General features: G+C 54.9%; 1 protein-coding gene across 2 annotated transcripts in view; it reads right to left on the reverse strand.

The window, feature by feature from the left end:
- INPP5A (inositol polyphosphate-5-phosphatase A) overlaps nt 1-16,409 on the reverse strand; it is a 163,029-nt gene that overhangs the window by 104,174 nt on the left and 42,446 nt on the right. For both annotated transcript variants that reach the window (XM_033130170.1, XM_033130172.1), the window contains exon 2: nt 15,018-15,059. In XM_033130170.1, the coding sequence (XP_032986061.1) occupies nt 15,018-15,059 (42 nt within the window). The remainder of the gene's footprint in view (nt 1-15,017; nt 15,060-16,409) is intronic.

Raw genomic sequence — 16,409 nt, forward strand, 5'->3', positions numbered from 1 at the left:
GTGTAGGCTACATGTGACTGGCCTGGGGGAGATGGGCCGCCTGCAAACAGGGGCAATGCGGTGTCTGACAGAAGGCGACGGTGCCCAGGACCCAGCCAGGCTGTCTGTGGGCACAGCCAGAGATGCGTGTGGTGCTTCTGCGAGGAGCAGCGCCGGGCGGGGCGTCAGCTGGTACAAGTGACCCGCAGTATGGCCGGGAAGCACCCGGGCAGGGCTGGCCCGCCCGCCGGCAGACAGCCTGCGGCACGACCAGCACGGGAGACTGACCGGACATTCCCAGGCTCGGCTATGACACAGAAACACAACCCACAGCACAGGGTATGCTCTTAAAAGGGGGCAGCTTCTGACCAGAAAACGTATTTAAGCCGCGTGGGGAAAGCACCGCTGGGTGACGCCAGATGCTACGTAAGTTATCCGGCCTTGCTCTTCACTCTTCATTTAAAACTGGGTTTTGATGGAAATTCACTAAGGTGTCCATTTCCCACTGAATACAAACACTGACACCTCCCGGTCCTGGAGACACTCCCAGCACCCCACTGATGGGACAGCCAAGAACAGAGGTGGCAGAGGTTGAGGGGCGCTGCCTGAGGACGAAGGACAGAGGAGGCACCCAGGAAACGGGACAGGGATGCCCAGGGGTAGGCGCTGCAGGTGTGAGTGGCCTGGGCCCACGGCTGGCGGCCTGGGGGTGCTCGGGGTCCCCAGGGCCAGGAGCCCAGCTGCTGAGCATCAGGAGAGGACCCAGAGCTGGCCCCAGCCAAGTGCCACCAGGCCCCACCTTCCTCCTCTGGCTGGAGAGTGCAGTTCCCCAGGACCTCACAGCAAGAACTGGACTTTGGCACCAGGTAGGGAGACAGAGGGCAAACAGCACTCGGGGGGAGGGGGGCGGGCACGGCCACACCCAGCAGGGGTCCCACTCTCTCCGAGCTGCCCCAGCTGGCCTGCCACCCTCAGCCGCCGGGTGGACAGCAGCAAATAAACCCACAAAAAGCAGAAGACGGACACGAGAGGCCAGAGGCCGTCTGTGAGGGGCTCATGAAACTGGTACCCTAGGCTAGACAGACCAACAAGAGAGGGGACCAGGACCCTGCAGGTGTGTTGATGGCAGTGGGGCCCATCGCAGGGAATGCCGTGCAGTCTCTTTGGAAATTTACAAATTTATAATTAGGGGCCAGCCCGGTGGCTCAGGCGGTTCGAGCTCCATGCACCTAACGCTGCAGGCTGCCACTTCGATTCCCACATGGGCCAGGGGGCTCCACAAGGTTGCGGGTTTGACTCCTCGACTCCTGCAAGGGATGGTGGGCAGCGCCCCCTGCAACTAAGATTGAACACGGCACCTTGAGCTGAGCTGCCTCCCGGATGGCTCAGTTGGTTGGAGCGCATCCTCTAAACCACAAGGTTGCCAGCTCGACTTCTGTAAGGGATGGTGGGCTGCGGCCCCTGCAACTAACAACTGGACCTGGAGCTGAGCTGCGCCCTCCATAAATAAGACTGAAAGGGCAACACCTTGACTTGGAAATAGTCCTGGAAGTACACACTGTTCCCCAATAAAATCCTGTTCCCCTTCCCCAGTAAAATCTTTAAAAAAAATTACAAATAAACAGATAAACAGACAAGTAAACAGATAAAGTATCTCATTTCATTTGAAAAGTCAGTTATTAAAATGACAAGATGTTTGCATGACAAGTCTCAGAAAAAAAGCCATGACTGATCACGGAGAGGACCACGATGCCGAGCGAGCCCACACCCACAGCCAGGCTCTCCCAGCACTCGCCTCACTCACAACACAAGGGGGCATTTTGGCTCCAAGCCTCTCCATGTGCCGGGCGGGTTCATGAGCCGACACGGAGCGTCTGCTGACCGCAGGCACAGGACACCCTGCTCTGTGCTCTTTTCCACGTGGTCACCAAAGGCACGTGGGAGTGACGGCAGGGCTCTCCGAAGGTGCCCAGAGGTCTGACCACGTCCGGCTGGGCAGCTGGGCTGATTACTGTGTGTTAAGAACTGTAACTTCCCCTGACATTACAAACTCCGCGTAGCAGGACTATTACCGCTACCACGGGTTCCAACAGAATCTATTCACGCCCATGAGTCAATGACACCAATGCTGCTGATACACACAGGCCACCTTGCAATCAGGACAAACTTTTGAAAGCTGCTAAATAAGGAGAATGAAGCAGGAACGTATCCTGCCATCCTTGTGCTATCGAATCTCTGGAGAAACAAACAGGAGAGGGCAAGCCTGTCTCTATGGAAATATCCCAGCTGCTAAGAGAAGGCGAAAGGGCAGAATGAGGATATACACACACAGCCGTTTGTGACAACATGGGTGGACCTCGCGGGCGTCGTGCTGGCTGAGAGGTCACACAGGAAGGGCAGACATCGCGTGGCCTCACTCACATGCGGAATCTAAACCCCGAACTCACAGAAGCAGCGTGAGGGTCGCCACCCAGGGGGAGCGCTGGGGGACGGGACATGTTGGTCAAAAGGACAAACATCCAGTGGTCAGATGAATAAATTCTGGGTGACTGCAGCTGACAGCATGGCGTCACACTCTGTGACACTAGCAGACGGGGACCGACGGGGGAGGCCCTGAGGCAGATTCTGTTGTGTGGCCAGAACGTGTTGCATCTGAAAACACTGGGGGAGCACTGGGCCCATCAGCACGGCCAAGACCAGGCCACAAGGAAGGGACGGCAGGGCAGGGCAGGCACCCTGCGTGTGACACACCATGGAGAAGGAAACGGTGCGGGAAGAGCGAGACACAGCCTTGGGCGCCTGGGGGAAAGCACCGGAAGGGGAGAAAGAACAGGGGCTTGCAAGACGGGACCACGAGTCACCCATCACGGTCAGAACAGACACTTGCAGGCACCTGACTCCCTGGACTTTGCTGGACGGACAGAAGAGGGTGCTGTGAGACTAGGAATCCTGCAAAACACTCTCATACCAGTAGGATGGACAAAGGGAGGCTGGACAGGTCACTAGAAGGCTGCTGCAACAAGAGAGCAGAAGTTACACAAACCCAGGAGAAGGCCCCCACCCAGGAAGGATCCCGAAGCAGAGAAGGAGTGAAAACATTCAGACAAGCATCTGAGAATATTGAGAAAGCAAAACCAGAAACGCTAGACTAAAACAGAGAGGGACCCAGAGACAGAAACAGAGAGAGGGAGAGAGGGAGAGAGAGAGAGAGAGAGAAAGGGAGAAATGACGAGTGCTGAATAACCTGGGGGAAGAAAGAGAAGAAAAAGACAGAAGCATCTGAAAAGAGGAATAAATTACAAAGTCCAAAGGGAGACTCGACTGATAGGAAAATTCATAAGGGCACTGAAGCCAGAAAATCCAACCAAAAACGTGAAAATGACATAACGAGAAAAGAATAGGAGAGAGAGACGTGAAAACGGAGGTGGACGAAGGAGGCAGAACATACATATCGCCAGTCCCTGGAGAGAAAACCAAAGGGGGACCAGAACTGATACTGAAAATATAATACAGGAAAACTGTCCAAACAGAAAAAGACCTGAACTTACACACTGAAGGGTTCAGTGAGCACCTGAGGGAATTACCCCAAAACAATCAACTGCAAGACACAGCCTGGTGACATGTTAGATTTTAGAGACACAGATACAGTCCCCCAGGCCTCCAGGGACCCAGAGCGGTTAACACTAAAATCGAAGCCATCAGACAGCATAGACTTGTCGAAACCAACACATAACGGAAATCAGCGATGAAAAACCTTGAAAATCGCAGTGAAATAAAGTGCAAACCAAGGATTAATTATCCAGCCAAGTGTCCTTCAAATGTCGAAGCCACAGGAAAACGGCTTTCAACACACAGAACCCTGGGAAAGCCTGTCTCCACCAGCCCATCAGGAGGAGTCTACTAGGGTGGGGCTGGCGGTGTCTCCATGGCAACAGCCCCACCGTGCCAGTGTGGAGGCGGGCACCCACAGCAAAGCTAAGGAGTGGGCATGGCCGACCCATTCCAAACCGGGCGGCCAGCCGGGCTGGCTTGGGGTGGGGGTGCTATGCTGACCCTCATTTAAATCCGCAGTTGGTGCTGTTTACTGGGGCTGTCCGTGCCCAGACACTCCACACGCCACACGGAAACCTATATGATTCCAAGAGTTCCGCCTGGTCCGCGAAGCAGCGCTATGTCAGCTCGAGGTAGATGATAAAACATTGAGGCCCAGAGGTCACAAACCCAGGGTAACCACTTAGAAATATTTTTAAGACAAAAGGCCCATAAAAAATTAAAATGGAACGCAAAAAAACCTGAAATAACCCAAAAGAAAACAGGAATGGGGAGACAGAGGATCAAACCGGGAACAGACACTGAACGGCAGAGCCAAAGTCAGCTGTCAGCGGTGACAGGTCACGGGTCCAGACCTGCAGCCACAGTCAGAGGCGGCTACACAAAGTCAGCAGCACTTCCTCGTTTATTCTTCTTTCCTGCGGTGCCTTTGTCTTTCTCCTCCATTTCTTCCCTGAGATTAATGTTTAAAATTCAACACCGGTCACATCTGGAGCAGTCAGCGGCCACACGTGGACGGTGGCTACAGACTGGTCAGCACAGAAAGTGACTGCTTTCACCATCACAGGAAGTGCTGTGCAGACATTCTAGTTCAGGGCAGGGGCTGGTGGGCAGATAAGAATGCAAGACTGAAGCACACGCTGCTTGGAAGAGACAGGCTTCCGACAGAAGATGCGGACAGGCTGCCCGTGACAGACAGAAGACGCGCCACGCACACACTGGACCTGGGAAGGCTGGCGCGACCACATTGGAGGGGCACAAGGACCATTTTGTAATGACCACTGGATGTTCCATCCAGAAGACAGCACGACAGTACGTGGTGTGACTGATAACAGAAACATGTGCACACGTGCACACATGCGTCCACACATGCGTGCACACACACATGCACACACAAACCCACAGTCAGTCGAGACAGAATGACAGACGACACCCTGATCTAACAGCTCGATGACAGCTGAGGGACACACCCTCTTTCCAGCCCTCACACCCAGAACGGCCCTGTGCTGCACCCTGAAACAGGCCCCGAGGGCCTCTGAGGGCTGGACGCCACATGGACTCTGCTTTCTGACCACACGGAACCGAAATCAAGCCGAGCGAAGGCAACCAGACAAGGCAGAGCTGTCAAACTGTCACACCGTTTCCGTGTAACTCCGTTTACATGGAATTGTAGATGATGCAAACCGATGGACCACTGTGAGCCACGGAAAGCAAACCGGGGCTGCCAGGAATGAGGGCTGCAGGGAGCGGCGATGGCACCGGGGCCTGAGGGTGACGGAAGCTCCTTCAGAGGTTCATGGTGGCGTCCCAGCTGCAGACGCACCACAGAACTCGCCCAACTCACTCTTTAAATATGTGAAGTCTACTGTCTGCAAAGTTATGAAACATTTAATTTCTACCCATTTAATTTCTACCTGTCCATTTCACTATACAAGCTACAAACAAATGATGAGACAGCTGGGAAGACCTGAACGCTGGCGACGTTCAGGATACGATGGGACTGCTCGTCTTGGTGGCCATAATGACACCGAGGGGCGTCCTTTCAAATTCTCTTAGACACACAGACTGGAGTCTTCACCAGCGAAGTGATGCTGACTGGTTGTGGCTTCGAATGGTCAGGGGGTGGGAGGGGTGGTGGGGGCATGACTGAAAAAACTGGCCGAGCTGGGGAGTGTGGGATGGGGTCACGGGGTGTGGGCGGGCTTCACGGCTCTCTCTCTCTCTCTCTCTCTCTCTCTCTCTCTCTCTCTCTCTCTCTCTCTCTCTCGGTGTGAAATTCGTCATAATAAAAACACTCACCGTTTAACTCAGTGGGAGCAAAACCAGAAACCAAAGGACACCTCCCTGTGTCACCACCCAGGGCAGTGCTGGAGCTACGCGAACGCCCCTGGACGCCACTGGATGACGGGAAAGTTCCTTTTCTTTCCATCTTTGATCTCCCAGACCCCTGAATGACAAGGCGGGGGAGAGCTCCTGTCTCTTCTCACTGCACCACAGGGGAACGCCGCTGGAATCCTCCTCTGCCGGCTGCAGGGGAGGGCAGGGCCTGAGCTCAGATGGACAGCCGCCCCATGCTTGGGCATCTGTGATCACCCAGAGTCCGACGGCAACACACAAATAAGACTTCATTTTAAAGGATTTACTGCACGAGATGAGAAAATCAACTGCTCATGGGAAGATGATGATTTCAGTGACATACCACAGGAAATCACTGCAAACGGAAAAAAGTATTCCCGCTGCAAGTGAACAAAGCTGGGGTACGTCACGGGGCCAATGCACACCTCCTCGACGGCACCGTTAAGTGGGGGGGGTAAGGTACCCCCCTATGCAGCAGGACAGGAGAGGGCCTGGGCCCCCGGCCGACCGTTCTGACACCCCCCATAACTCCCCCAGCACTCTCACCAGACCTCTACCCAGTGACAGGTGCTACCTGTGCTGCACTGTACTGCTTGACAAAGGAACCCCATGCTCCAGTCGGAAACAGCCCAGGAATCTCAGGACACAGCCCAGGACACAGATGTGTCCTCAGTGCTCAGTGAGATGGCACCTGCCCCACTGGTCTGCAGGCCAGTGCGCTGGGAGGGGGCTGACAACGAGCTCTGGGGCAAAACCTCCGTGTGTAAACGCCCCACGAGGCCGATTCGAGCTACAGACGTGACGTCATGGTACACGGAGTTTCGGAGAGGCTCGGCAACACACCGTGTATTTCCCTCTGAAGACACCGCAGGTATAAATGACCAGGTCCCCACAGAGAAATGTACTAGGGTAATTAGGATGATGAGTGTGGGGCATTCGTGACCTTCCGTTTCACCACAACGTACCCAATTGTAGGCTTATAGACTTAGATTTCTAACCCTGCTGCATGTAACACCGGTTCCCAACTCCTGACACCCGCCAGCCCCGGCGACCAGGCTCAGGTCACTCTGCAGGGCCTTCCCGGGAGCACACAGCTTGGATTCCTGCTGTCCCTTCCTGGCGGGGTCCCCATGCCCAGTCCCAGGGACCTCTGAGAGTCCACTTCCTGACAAGCCTGCCCTGGATGGTCACTGGGCACCGGCTGGACACAGAGGAAGCCCCTGAGCGGCAGTGAGTCAGACACCACCGGGCTCGCCAGAGAGATGGGCTGTGGTGGCTGCTGGGAGCCCCCGGGCCTGGCTGCCATCCCACGCCCTCCAGCCGCACACAAATAGCTGAGGACAGAGCTGTTGGCCTTCCCCAGCTGGGAAGGAGCTCTGGGACCTGGGAGGTGCTGGACAAAGACCTCTGCGGGGCCGATGGCACGTCCAGGACGGGCAGGAAAAGCCTTTCCCGGTGTGGCTCAGGGAGCCTGTCTCAGCCGGCGGCTGGGAAACACATCACGGCAAAGCAAGAACTCGGCACAGGCCCAGGCAGGTGGCCTCGCCCCCCAAGGTGCTCACACCCCGCCTGGCAGTGACGCTGGCCACCCTCCCCAGAGACCAGAGGCGAGTCGCTGCCCAAAGCTGCACATGTGCTTGATCAAAAATCCACACGAAAAGGAGCTGCTTCTAACTTTAGTGTGAAAAACAGGCAACTGATAAGAATACGTGGTTCTTTCGTAGGAAGGAGGCTAAAGACAAACATTTTAGAAAAGAGTAAATTACAGGTTTTGGCAAGAAAGAACACAGGGAATTCACAAAGAAAATACAGAGCAACCAGCCAAACAAAAAGCAGCTCCCTTCCTGACACCGGGCAGGTGGCGTGGCTGGGCAAAAAGGCAACTCGGGGTTCCCAGGAAACCAGCACACAGCCCTGCCCGGCCACGGTCCCCTCCCCGCTCCTCCCTGGCCAGGAGTCAGCGCTAAAAATAGAACAGCCAGGCCTTGTTAGGCCTTCTGCAAAGAGGCGTATCTGAGTGACCTAAAAAGGAATTACATCCTACAAACAACTGAGTGGAAGCCTGATACCCAAGATAAGGGGCAGAAAAGGGACAAAAGAATTTCTTGAGAGGAAAAGATTGCTGCTATTTACCAATTGTGCTTTGAAGACACCCTGCTCTGGAGATGCCCGCCCACCCTTGGCCTGGGTGGGCGGGGGCTGTGGAGGCCCAGGCTGCCCCCTCCCTCCAGGGCTGCGTGCGCCCCAGCCCCTGGCAGGAAGCCCTGACCAGACGCCCTCCCCAGCAGACGGCGTGGCCACCTGAGCACCAGGCAGCTCCCAGCCCACGTGCTGGGCAAGTGTGGCTATCGTCCACTGCCATCCACCCGAGCACGGGGCTGCGGTTTTCTTAGTGGTCCTGGCCACACCCGTGGGCTGTTCCCTGGGGAGGGGACTGTAGTTCACCCCGGCCCTGGCTGTTCCTCTTACCGTGGAGCTTGGTTCACTCCTCACAAAACCTCGTGCTTTGGGACCTCAGAGCTCTCTGTGAACTGACAGAGTTTAACTTGAAAGCATGACCCCTCCTGAGGTGGGAGCAGGATCTCACGGGGTCTCCCCACCACTTCACATGTGATCTCCCGGCTCGTTAATGGCTGCAGGGACCAGCAGTGGCTACAGCCTTGGGTCACAGTGCAAGACGCTGCAGAAGCCTGTCTGGAAAGCTCCTCCCCGAAGCCACTCCCCGTGCAGACTTCCACCAGCCCTGCTTCCCCTGCGTGGAGCCTGTGACCACGCAGCATAGAGGGTCCATCCAGGGAAACCCGCCGCCCTCTGCCTCCATCGCAGTGGCTCCCCCACAGCCGCTGTCCTGCCCCTCCCAGGCCCTGGTGAGCATCTCTTCTCCATCACGGCCCCTCCCACCCTTCCTAGCCCCCCGCAAGGGCCCACCCTGAAACCCCGCGTCAGCAGGTTCCAGAGCCCTGGCCCCAGCGATGGCCACCTATAGCCGCAGGCGCTGGTACACGCTGTCCCCTCGTCCTGCCTGGGCCTCCAAGAGCCCCTAGGAGTATCACTGTGCAGCCAAACCGGCCACTAGAGCCCACGGCACCTGCACCCGTCCCCTCTTCTCTAGGGCCTGGGGTGCCACGCCGCCTGCTGGCCCAGAGAAAGTCCTTCCTCCTCAAGTGTCCAGATCTGCGCCTTCCAGTCCCCGCAGCAGGTGCCTGCCCTCAGTCACTGGCGGGGCCCACGGCCCATGCAGGACGCCTGCGTCTGCCCAGCCCAGGGAGGCAAACCTGCCCTGCCGACACTGCCGACCGGACTCCCTGTCGCCGGTCCCTCTTGTGCCACCTGACGCCTCCCTCCACCGACCAACTTGCCATCCAGTGTGATCAGCAGCTCCCGCCGGACAGCCCGGCGGGTCCCTGCCCACAGCTGTGTCCCCCTGCTCGGCCACCAGCACAGTCTTTGCCATCAGGGACTCCCATCCTGTGACTGGCACTACTTGGCAGTCTAGCTGGGCAGCTCTCGGAAATGTTTCAAACCTCTACTTTCTCATCTGTGAAATGGATCCCAGAGTCGCAGCGTCACAGGGCTGCTCCTGTGGTTACAAGGGATGAGGGGCCAAGTCTCCAGCAGCAAACCTGTCCCCCCTCCCCCGGAACAGCAGCTGCCATTGACTCTGGCAAACACTGTGACCGTGACTGAAGGAAACAGGACAGAAGGCATAGAGCCCTGCAGCCCAGTGTTTTTTATGTGAATCAGAAGTAACTATCTGTGGTGTTTACAATGAATTTTACATTGTAAGCTATTTCTCCAACGCATGGGAAGTCCAGACCCTGGGGTGCGGGGCAGTGAGCTCACACAGGACCTGGAAGGCCCCGTGCAGGCTGCAGGGTGGGGAGGAGGCAGGAAGGAAGCCACTGCCGCCAGCCAGGGACAGAGGACAGAGTCCTGGACAGGGTGGCAGTAGAGACAGCACCTGCTGACACGACGGATGGGCAACGGGAGAGACAGGGAAGGTCCAGCACGACCCGTGACTGCAGCTGAGCTCGGAGCTGCTCGCTGGGCGGTGACGCTGGGGGGGCAGAGGACACAGCAGCTCAGTCTGAAGGGCCCAAGAGCCACCAGAGCAGGCTGGCAGCTGGGACCATGGGTCTGGGAGGGAAGGAGAGGCCCAGGCTTGAAACGAAAACCTGGGGAGTCAGGCGCACCTGGACCCAGGACCGCGGGGGGCACGGCAGGGCCAGAGTGAAGAAAGACAAGGGGCCTGGGTGGCCTGAACGTGAAGCCAGCTGGCATTCCTTGGTGGTGACGTGTTAACTTGTGATACATTGTGCATTATAAACTGTGTGTGTATCACATTTAGTTATGTACCAGGGATGCCAAAAAAATGTATGTACATTTTAAGAGACGTTATCTATGTATTACTTTTCAAAGGAGGAATTGAATTATGGTAGCAATGTGTAGTGTGACATTCGCTCAAAAGACGGCATTAATCAAATGAATGCTGGCGTCACCAAGCGACGGGCAGGACAGTCAAAGGAAATGGCAGAAGCACGGTTGTCATTTGAGGAGCGTGAGACCATTTTGAAGTGATATTTGAATTGCGAGAACGTTGTGGAAGTACGACAACAATGGAGGCCTGAGTGTGCAACAGAACCTCCAACACGCCTAACAACTGCACCCAGTCGTGCGAAGTCTGAGACACATGGTACTTCGGGAAAAAATTGGAATGGCATGAGCAGCGATACAAGTGGACACTTTGGCCAACGTTGCCCGAGCAGGCGTTCGCCGTCATCAGAAGTGTCTGAACACTGATGGCAACCACTTTGAGCACCTCTTGTAATTGCAGAAGTCAAACGTGACTTGTATTCATCTTTTGTTACCGGTATATATTATTACAATTTTAATACAGTTTTCCTTTCTTAAAATGTGTATACTTTTGTTTTGGCATCCTCTGTACTATGTCTATAGTTTTATATACTTGATTCGCTAAAGTCTAATGAAATCGTGCGTTTGTTCCCCGAGGGAGACCAGCCCATGCTTTCACCAGGTGGCTCTGTCTGCCTGCGAGGCTCACTGCTCCACAGGACAAGGTGGGGGCACCACTCAGGCTTCGAGCTTCTTGAAAAGTTTCTGTAGAACTGTTAGTTTCTTGCTTAAACATTTGCCAGAATTCACCAGGAAAAACATCCAGTCCTGTAGAGTTTTCTGTAGGAAACTGTTCAGCAAAATTTTAACTCGATAGATGGCTATTGAGCCCATTTATTTCTTCATGACTAAGCTCTGATTCTTTGTCTTTCCAAAAAATATGTTCCTTTCAAATTTAAATTTTCAAATTTGTTGACATCCAATACTTCATGCTATCACCCTTATTATGTTTTTAATGTTGCAGGATTTTCAGTGATAATGCCCCATGTCAAATTTCTGAAATTGGTCATTTTTGTCTCCTACCTTCAGAAATCAGATATAGAAGAGAAAATTGAACCAAAGTAATCAAAGGAAAGGAGAAAATAAAGAGCAGAAATCAGTGAAAGAAAAAGAAAAACAACCACCACAATCAATGAAACCAAAAGCAGGCTCTCTCAGGTTGTACAAACAGATAAACCTCGGGGCAACCACAGTCGGTTTCTGTCCTCATTACGGGTCCTATTTCCCTGCTTCTTTGCCACCTGGTAATTGTTGTTGACTGGATACAAACAATAAAATCGTTGAGTTTTTCCTTCCGGCCACTTGCTACAACCAGCCGACCTGCCGCCTGGACGGTGCTGCCTAGTGTCTGGTGTTGGAAAACCAGTTTCGTATGTTTTCTGGTTTTAATGTCTTTAAGGCAGGAAAGAAAGTTGGCTACCTGTTGCTTCAAGTTAGTCAAAGCACATTTGCTCATCAGTATTTTTAAAACTCTCAGGAAAAATTGTGAGAGACTTTGAAATGGGAAAAAGGGGGTCAAGCGTCCTGTTCGGTCGGCTCACCTGTTGGGCTGTCTCTCCCTTTAGTTATCTCTGAGCTACTCTACGATTCTGTGAGTCCTAAAAACCGATGGCAACAGAAATGATTCTCGACCTCAGGAGCGTCTGGGGCGGGCATGGACTGGGGCCCAGTCTGCTTCTGTTAAGCAAATTCATTTCAGCACCACTGACGGGCGTATGTGTCTATTTGAGCCACTTCGAACATCTTACTGGTCCTCTTGTTGATAAATAATAAATATTTATTACCGCAATAAAAAAACTTCAATACTTTTTCACTTTATATTTGTATGTGAGCTAAAACTGTATGTTTCTAAATTTATATGTAGTGTTGTTATAAACTTAAACAACCTAAGGCCCAGCAACAGAAACATGACTTAAACTAATTTAAAAGATGACCTATCTACGTAATGAAATACTCCGAAGCCATTAAAATGGACAATGTGTATTAATTTATATAGGAAGATTTCCCAGTTCACCTCAAAAAAGAGCAGGCTGTAAAAACACACTTATCTGTGCCCGGCTAAGGAAGGTTACCCAACTGCCGTCACACAGCGTTTGGACATCGGGTGTGGACACCACACGAGAGGCAGGGGCTTACCTACACTTCCCTGCTTTGGGCAACTTCCTGCGTACAGTTCAGCAAGGAGTTGCCCAGCACAGACGATACGCCAGACACATTCCGAGGTGGTCAGGACACCGCGCCAGGCAGCACAGGTCCCTGTGCCCCACAGCTCACTGCAGGCTGAGCTGTGTACACGGGAAACGCTAAACCCAGCCCTTTGCCCCCAGGTTGAACTAGGGTCGGACCCGACCGACGGAGGCACAACGGCTGCTCCTGCCTGAGCTCTGGGTCCCTGTGCTGTCTCCGCGAGAGCCTCCTGAGCACCCCAGCCCCCAGGTGGTTCATTTCCTTCCCTGGGCCACCCTGGGGTGTCCCGGCTCTCTCTCCACAATGCAGTGGAGGCCCCCAAGGGTAGGGGTGTCTGGCGCATTCACCACTGGCCCCCCAACACCTGGCACCTCCCAAGCTGAGGTGTCCTCCTCTTCTCACAAAGGCACTAACCCCATTCAGGGACCCCACCCACATGACTTCATCTAACCCTAATGACCTCCAAAAGGGCCCCCTGAAATACCATCACACTGGGGGTCAGTCTTCGACATAGGAATTTAGGGGACACCCACAGCCAGTCAGTGGCAGAGTGGAGCTTGCATTTTGTGTGAGATACATAAATAAATACATAAGCAGCACGTGCAGGATGCACAGTCAGATTGTGACGACTCCACAGAGCACAGTGGCAGTGTGGCATGGCCACGACTCCCCACGGCTGCTCTCAGGCCCCTCCCTGAGGGTGGCCCCCACACCTCCTCGGGCCCTCAGCGCCAGAAACCCCCCCAGCCTGGAGCCAGGCCCGCTGCCGCTCACCCTTCCTGGGGGCACCCCAACAATCTCAGATTGCTACACACGTACCTCTCAGGCCCACCTGTGAAAATCATACAGACAAAGGAACGAACGCTGCACGTAACAAGGCAGCTGTTCTCACCCAAACTACTCCAGGCCCAGGGAGCCCCGGGCACAGGGAGTCCTGGGAGCCATGCAGTCCCGAGGTGAGCACCTGGCCACCAAGGGGACCTTGCTCTTCCCCCAGCAGGTTGGCTTCCCGAGGAGCTGACACTGGCAGCAGCTCTGCCAGGCCCGGGCTTCAGCCAGGGACCCCCGATGTCCCACTTCTACTTGGGCAGGGAAGGAAGGGTTCAGAAACATGCCAGCTGACGGGTACACAAGACCTACTCCCTACCAGAGACCCTCCCTCAGGCAGCCTCTTACCAGCCCTTCCAGAACTTTTCCTGAGGCCCCTTCCTCCTGGGCCTCGGCGGCTTTCCAGGACTGCCTTCCGTCCTCACCAAGAACCAAGCATGATGCCTGGCAGACAACACAGGTCAGACAGGAAACACCACAGAGGGACACACCTCACTGGACAGTGAGGCACGAGAGGGCCTCTCCCGAGTCTCTTCCCTCTGAGTCCCCGCTGTCACCTCCAGAAAGGGAGTAAGACCTGCCACCACCCTGTCACTGGGCCCTGAGCATCTCGTGGGACGTGGACGGCTCTGCCCTGGCCGCCCCTCAACGCCCAGTGGTGACCGCAGAACCCAACCAGCCCTGGTCCCTGTCAGCCGCCTGTGCGTCGGCGCTCTGGGCTGCGGCCACACTCACCTCCTGGCCGCCCAGTCCCAGCTGGACGTTCAGAGTGTGAGTGACCTCTCTTCAGAGTGGCCTCTCCAACATCCTGCCAGGGCCCAGCACGCACAGCTGTGCCCACGTTCCACCGAGGACCCACGAGGCTGCCCTGCTCGTCTGTCCTGTCACGGAAATACCGTGTTTCCCCAAAAATAAGACCTAGCTGGACCATCAACTCTAATGCGTCTTTTGGAACAAAACTTAATATAAGACCCAGTCTTATATTAAAATAAGACTGGATCTTGGATAATATAGTATAATATAATAACAGATATAATATAATACCTGATATAGTATAATACAATATAATATAACATAATACCAGATATAATATAATACCAGGTATAATATAATACCGAGTCTTTTATATTAATTTTTGCTCCAAAAGACTCATTAGAGCTGATGGTCCGGCTGGGTCTCATTTTCGGGGAAACAGGGCACCTGAGCCGTCCTTGGCTGTGCCACTCACCCGTTTCCCCGCAGAGCTGAGCTCCGGGAGCAGAGCCCTCTGTCCGCCTTTTCACAGCTGTTCCCCAGCCTCCATCCAGAGCAGCCACAGACAAGGCCTCAGTCAGCATCCGTGCAGCAGACGGGCCAACACCTGGCCCCTCATCCTGCCACGTCACCCACACTGTCTGCCCAGACGCCACGGTGGCCCCTCTGTGTGGCCTCGCCACCTTCAAGCTACAGCTTAATGTCCCCACAAGCTTTCAGTGGCCTCCCCCCTCCGATAATGCGGAGACCGCTGCCTAGTCCCCTGAATCCTGGCCAGAAGCAGGGGGTGTGAAAGGGGCCCTGAGGAGGAACTGTGACGCCTGTGACCGTGGGCGCTGGGCCAGCAGAAGCCGGCAGGCTACGCAGACAAGTGTGATTTCCACGAAAGTAAGATGCTTCTCGCATAAGCAGTTCCTTGGAAGGAACATGCTGTCACAAGTATTTCTTACCTGATAAAATTCCCGAAGCCAGTTCTTCTGTAGGTTTTCTGGCTGTAAATTAAAAAGAAAAGACAGTCAGACCATTGACACAGCCACAAGCAGAAGCTACTGTATGAAGACCTGTTTGCTGGCCTCTCTGGGGACCGGGGTGTGCATGGGGCAGGGGACACCCCATCTGCAGGTTTTCCCAGAGACAAACCTCGCCTGACAGAGGGCAGGCCCCGCAGAGCCCGGCGTCTACACGGGACCCGCAGCCCTGACCCCGTCCCCTGGTGGGCACAGAGGGGCTGCCCACAGCTGGCAGGCTTCCAGAAGCCGAGGAGATAAGCGGCACCAAGTGCCAGGCTCCAGCCTCTGCACGTTCCAGGGACCAGCCGGCACAGAATGCTCGAGTCTCTGAGAAACGGGACACCCCCTTTCCCTATGCGTCCCTGCTGGGGGATCCTGGACCACTGGGCTTGCCAGCAAGGGAAGCACGTGGCCCAACAGAACCTGACGTGGAACCCCACAGCCTGGGGGTGGACAAGAGGACAGTCAGGCAGAGGCCCCTTCCTGGCAAGTCTGAGAGGTTCGTGGCTGCAGTTTCAGATGTGCGATGGGTAAGTTCCAGAAACCTGTTGCACAGCAGAGCAAATGTGCTCAATACTGCTGAGCCGTACACTCTACACACTGAAGGTGACGACTCCATTAGGTGTATTTTGCCACAATTCAAAACAACACCCAGCCCCCCACCCGGAGTAAGGCCCCACCTGGCCCTCAAGCCCCTGGCCCAGCAGAGTCCCCGAGGCTGTGGGCGTGGAGCAATCCCAAACTGTCACCCACAACCTAGATGCGACCGTGTCACAAGCCCAGTCACACAGGCAGCACCTTCTGCCAACCTTTCTAAGTGTCCTGAAAAGCAGGAAGATTGACCTTTAGAAAATGGACCGTAAATTAATAACAGAAGAAAACAAACAGCTGTGGAACAAGAGCTTCCAGACCGTAGAAGGGAGGGCCAAGGGAGACCCACCCACCCGGCAAAGATGGTGGCGGGGTCCAGGTGGGGTGGAGGGGGCTCAGTAGTCCCTGAGCAGCCCCCACTCAGCAGTCCCTGAGCCCTCTTGCCACACATGAGGAGGACACTGCATTCCCACCTCCCAGTGTCTCTGTCACAGGTGAGCAGAGAACAGCAGGCCACAGAAAGATGACGACCAGTTAGAAGTAGACAGAGGGCTGAGCAGAATGACCAACAAGCACGTGGCAAGATGCTGAGCACATCGGCCATGAGGGAAAGGCAGGTCCACACCACAGAGGCACCAGTGCAGCCGCCGCCACAGCTGACATCACAGAGGGACCCGGAATGCCAGCGCTGGCCGACACGCTGGCGGTATGGCTGCTGCAGACAGTCTGGCAGGTCCTTAA

The sequence above is a fragment of the Rhinolophus ferrumequinum genome, chromosome 16 (genome assembly GCF_004115265.2).
Source record: "Rhinolophus ferrumequinum isolate MPI-CBG mRhiFer1 chromosome 16, mRhiFer1_v1.p, whole genome shotgun sequence".
Lineage (NCBI taxonomy): Eukaryota > Metazoa > Chordata > Mammalia > Chiroptera > Rhinolophidae > Rhinolophus > Rhinolophus ferrumequinum.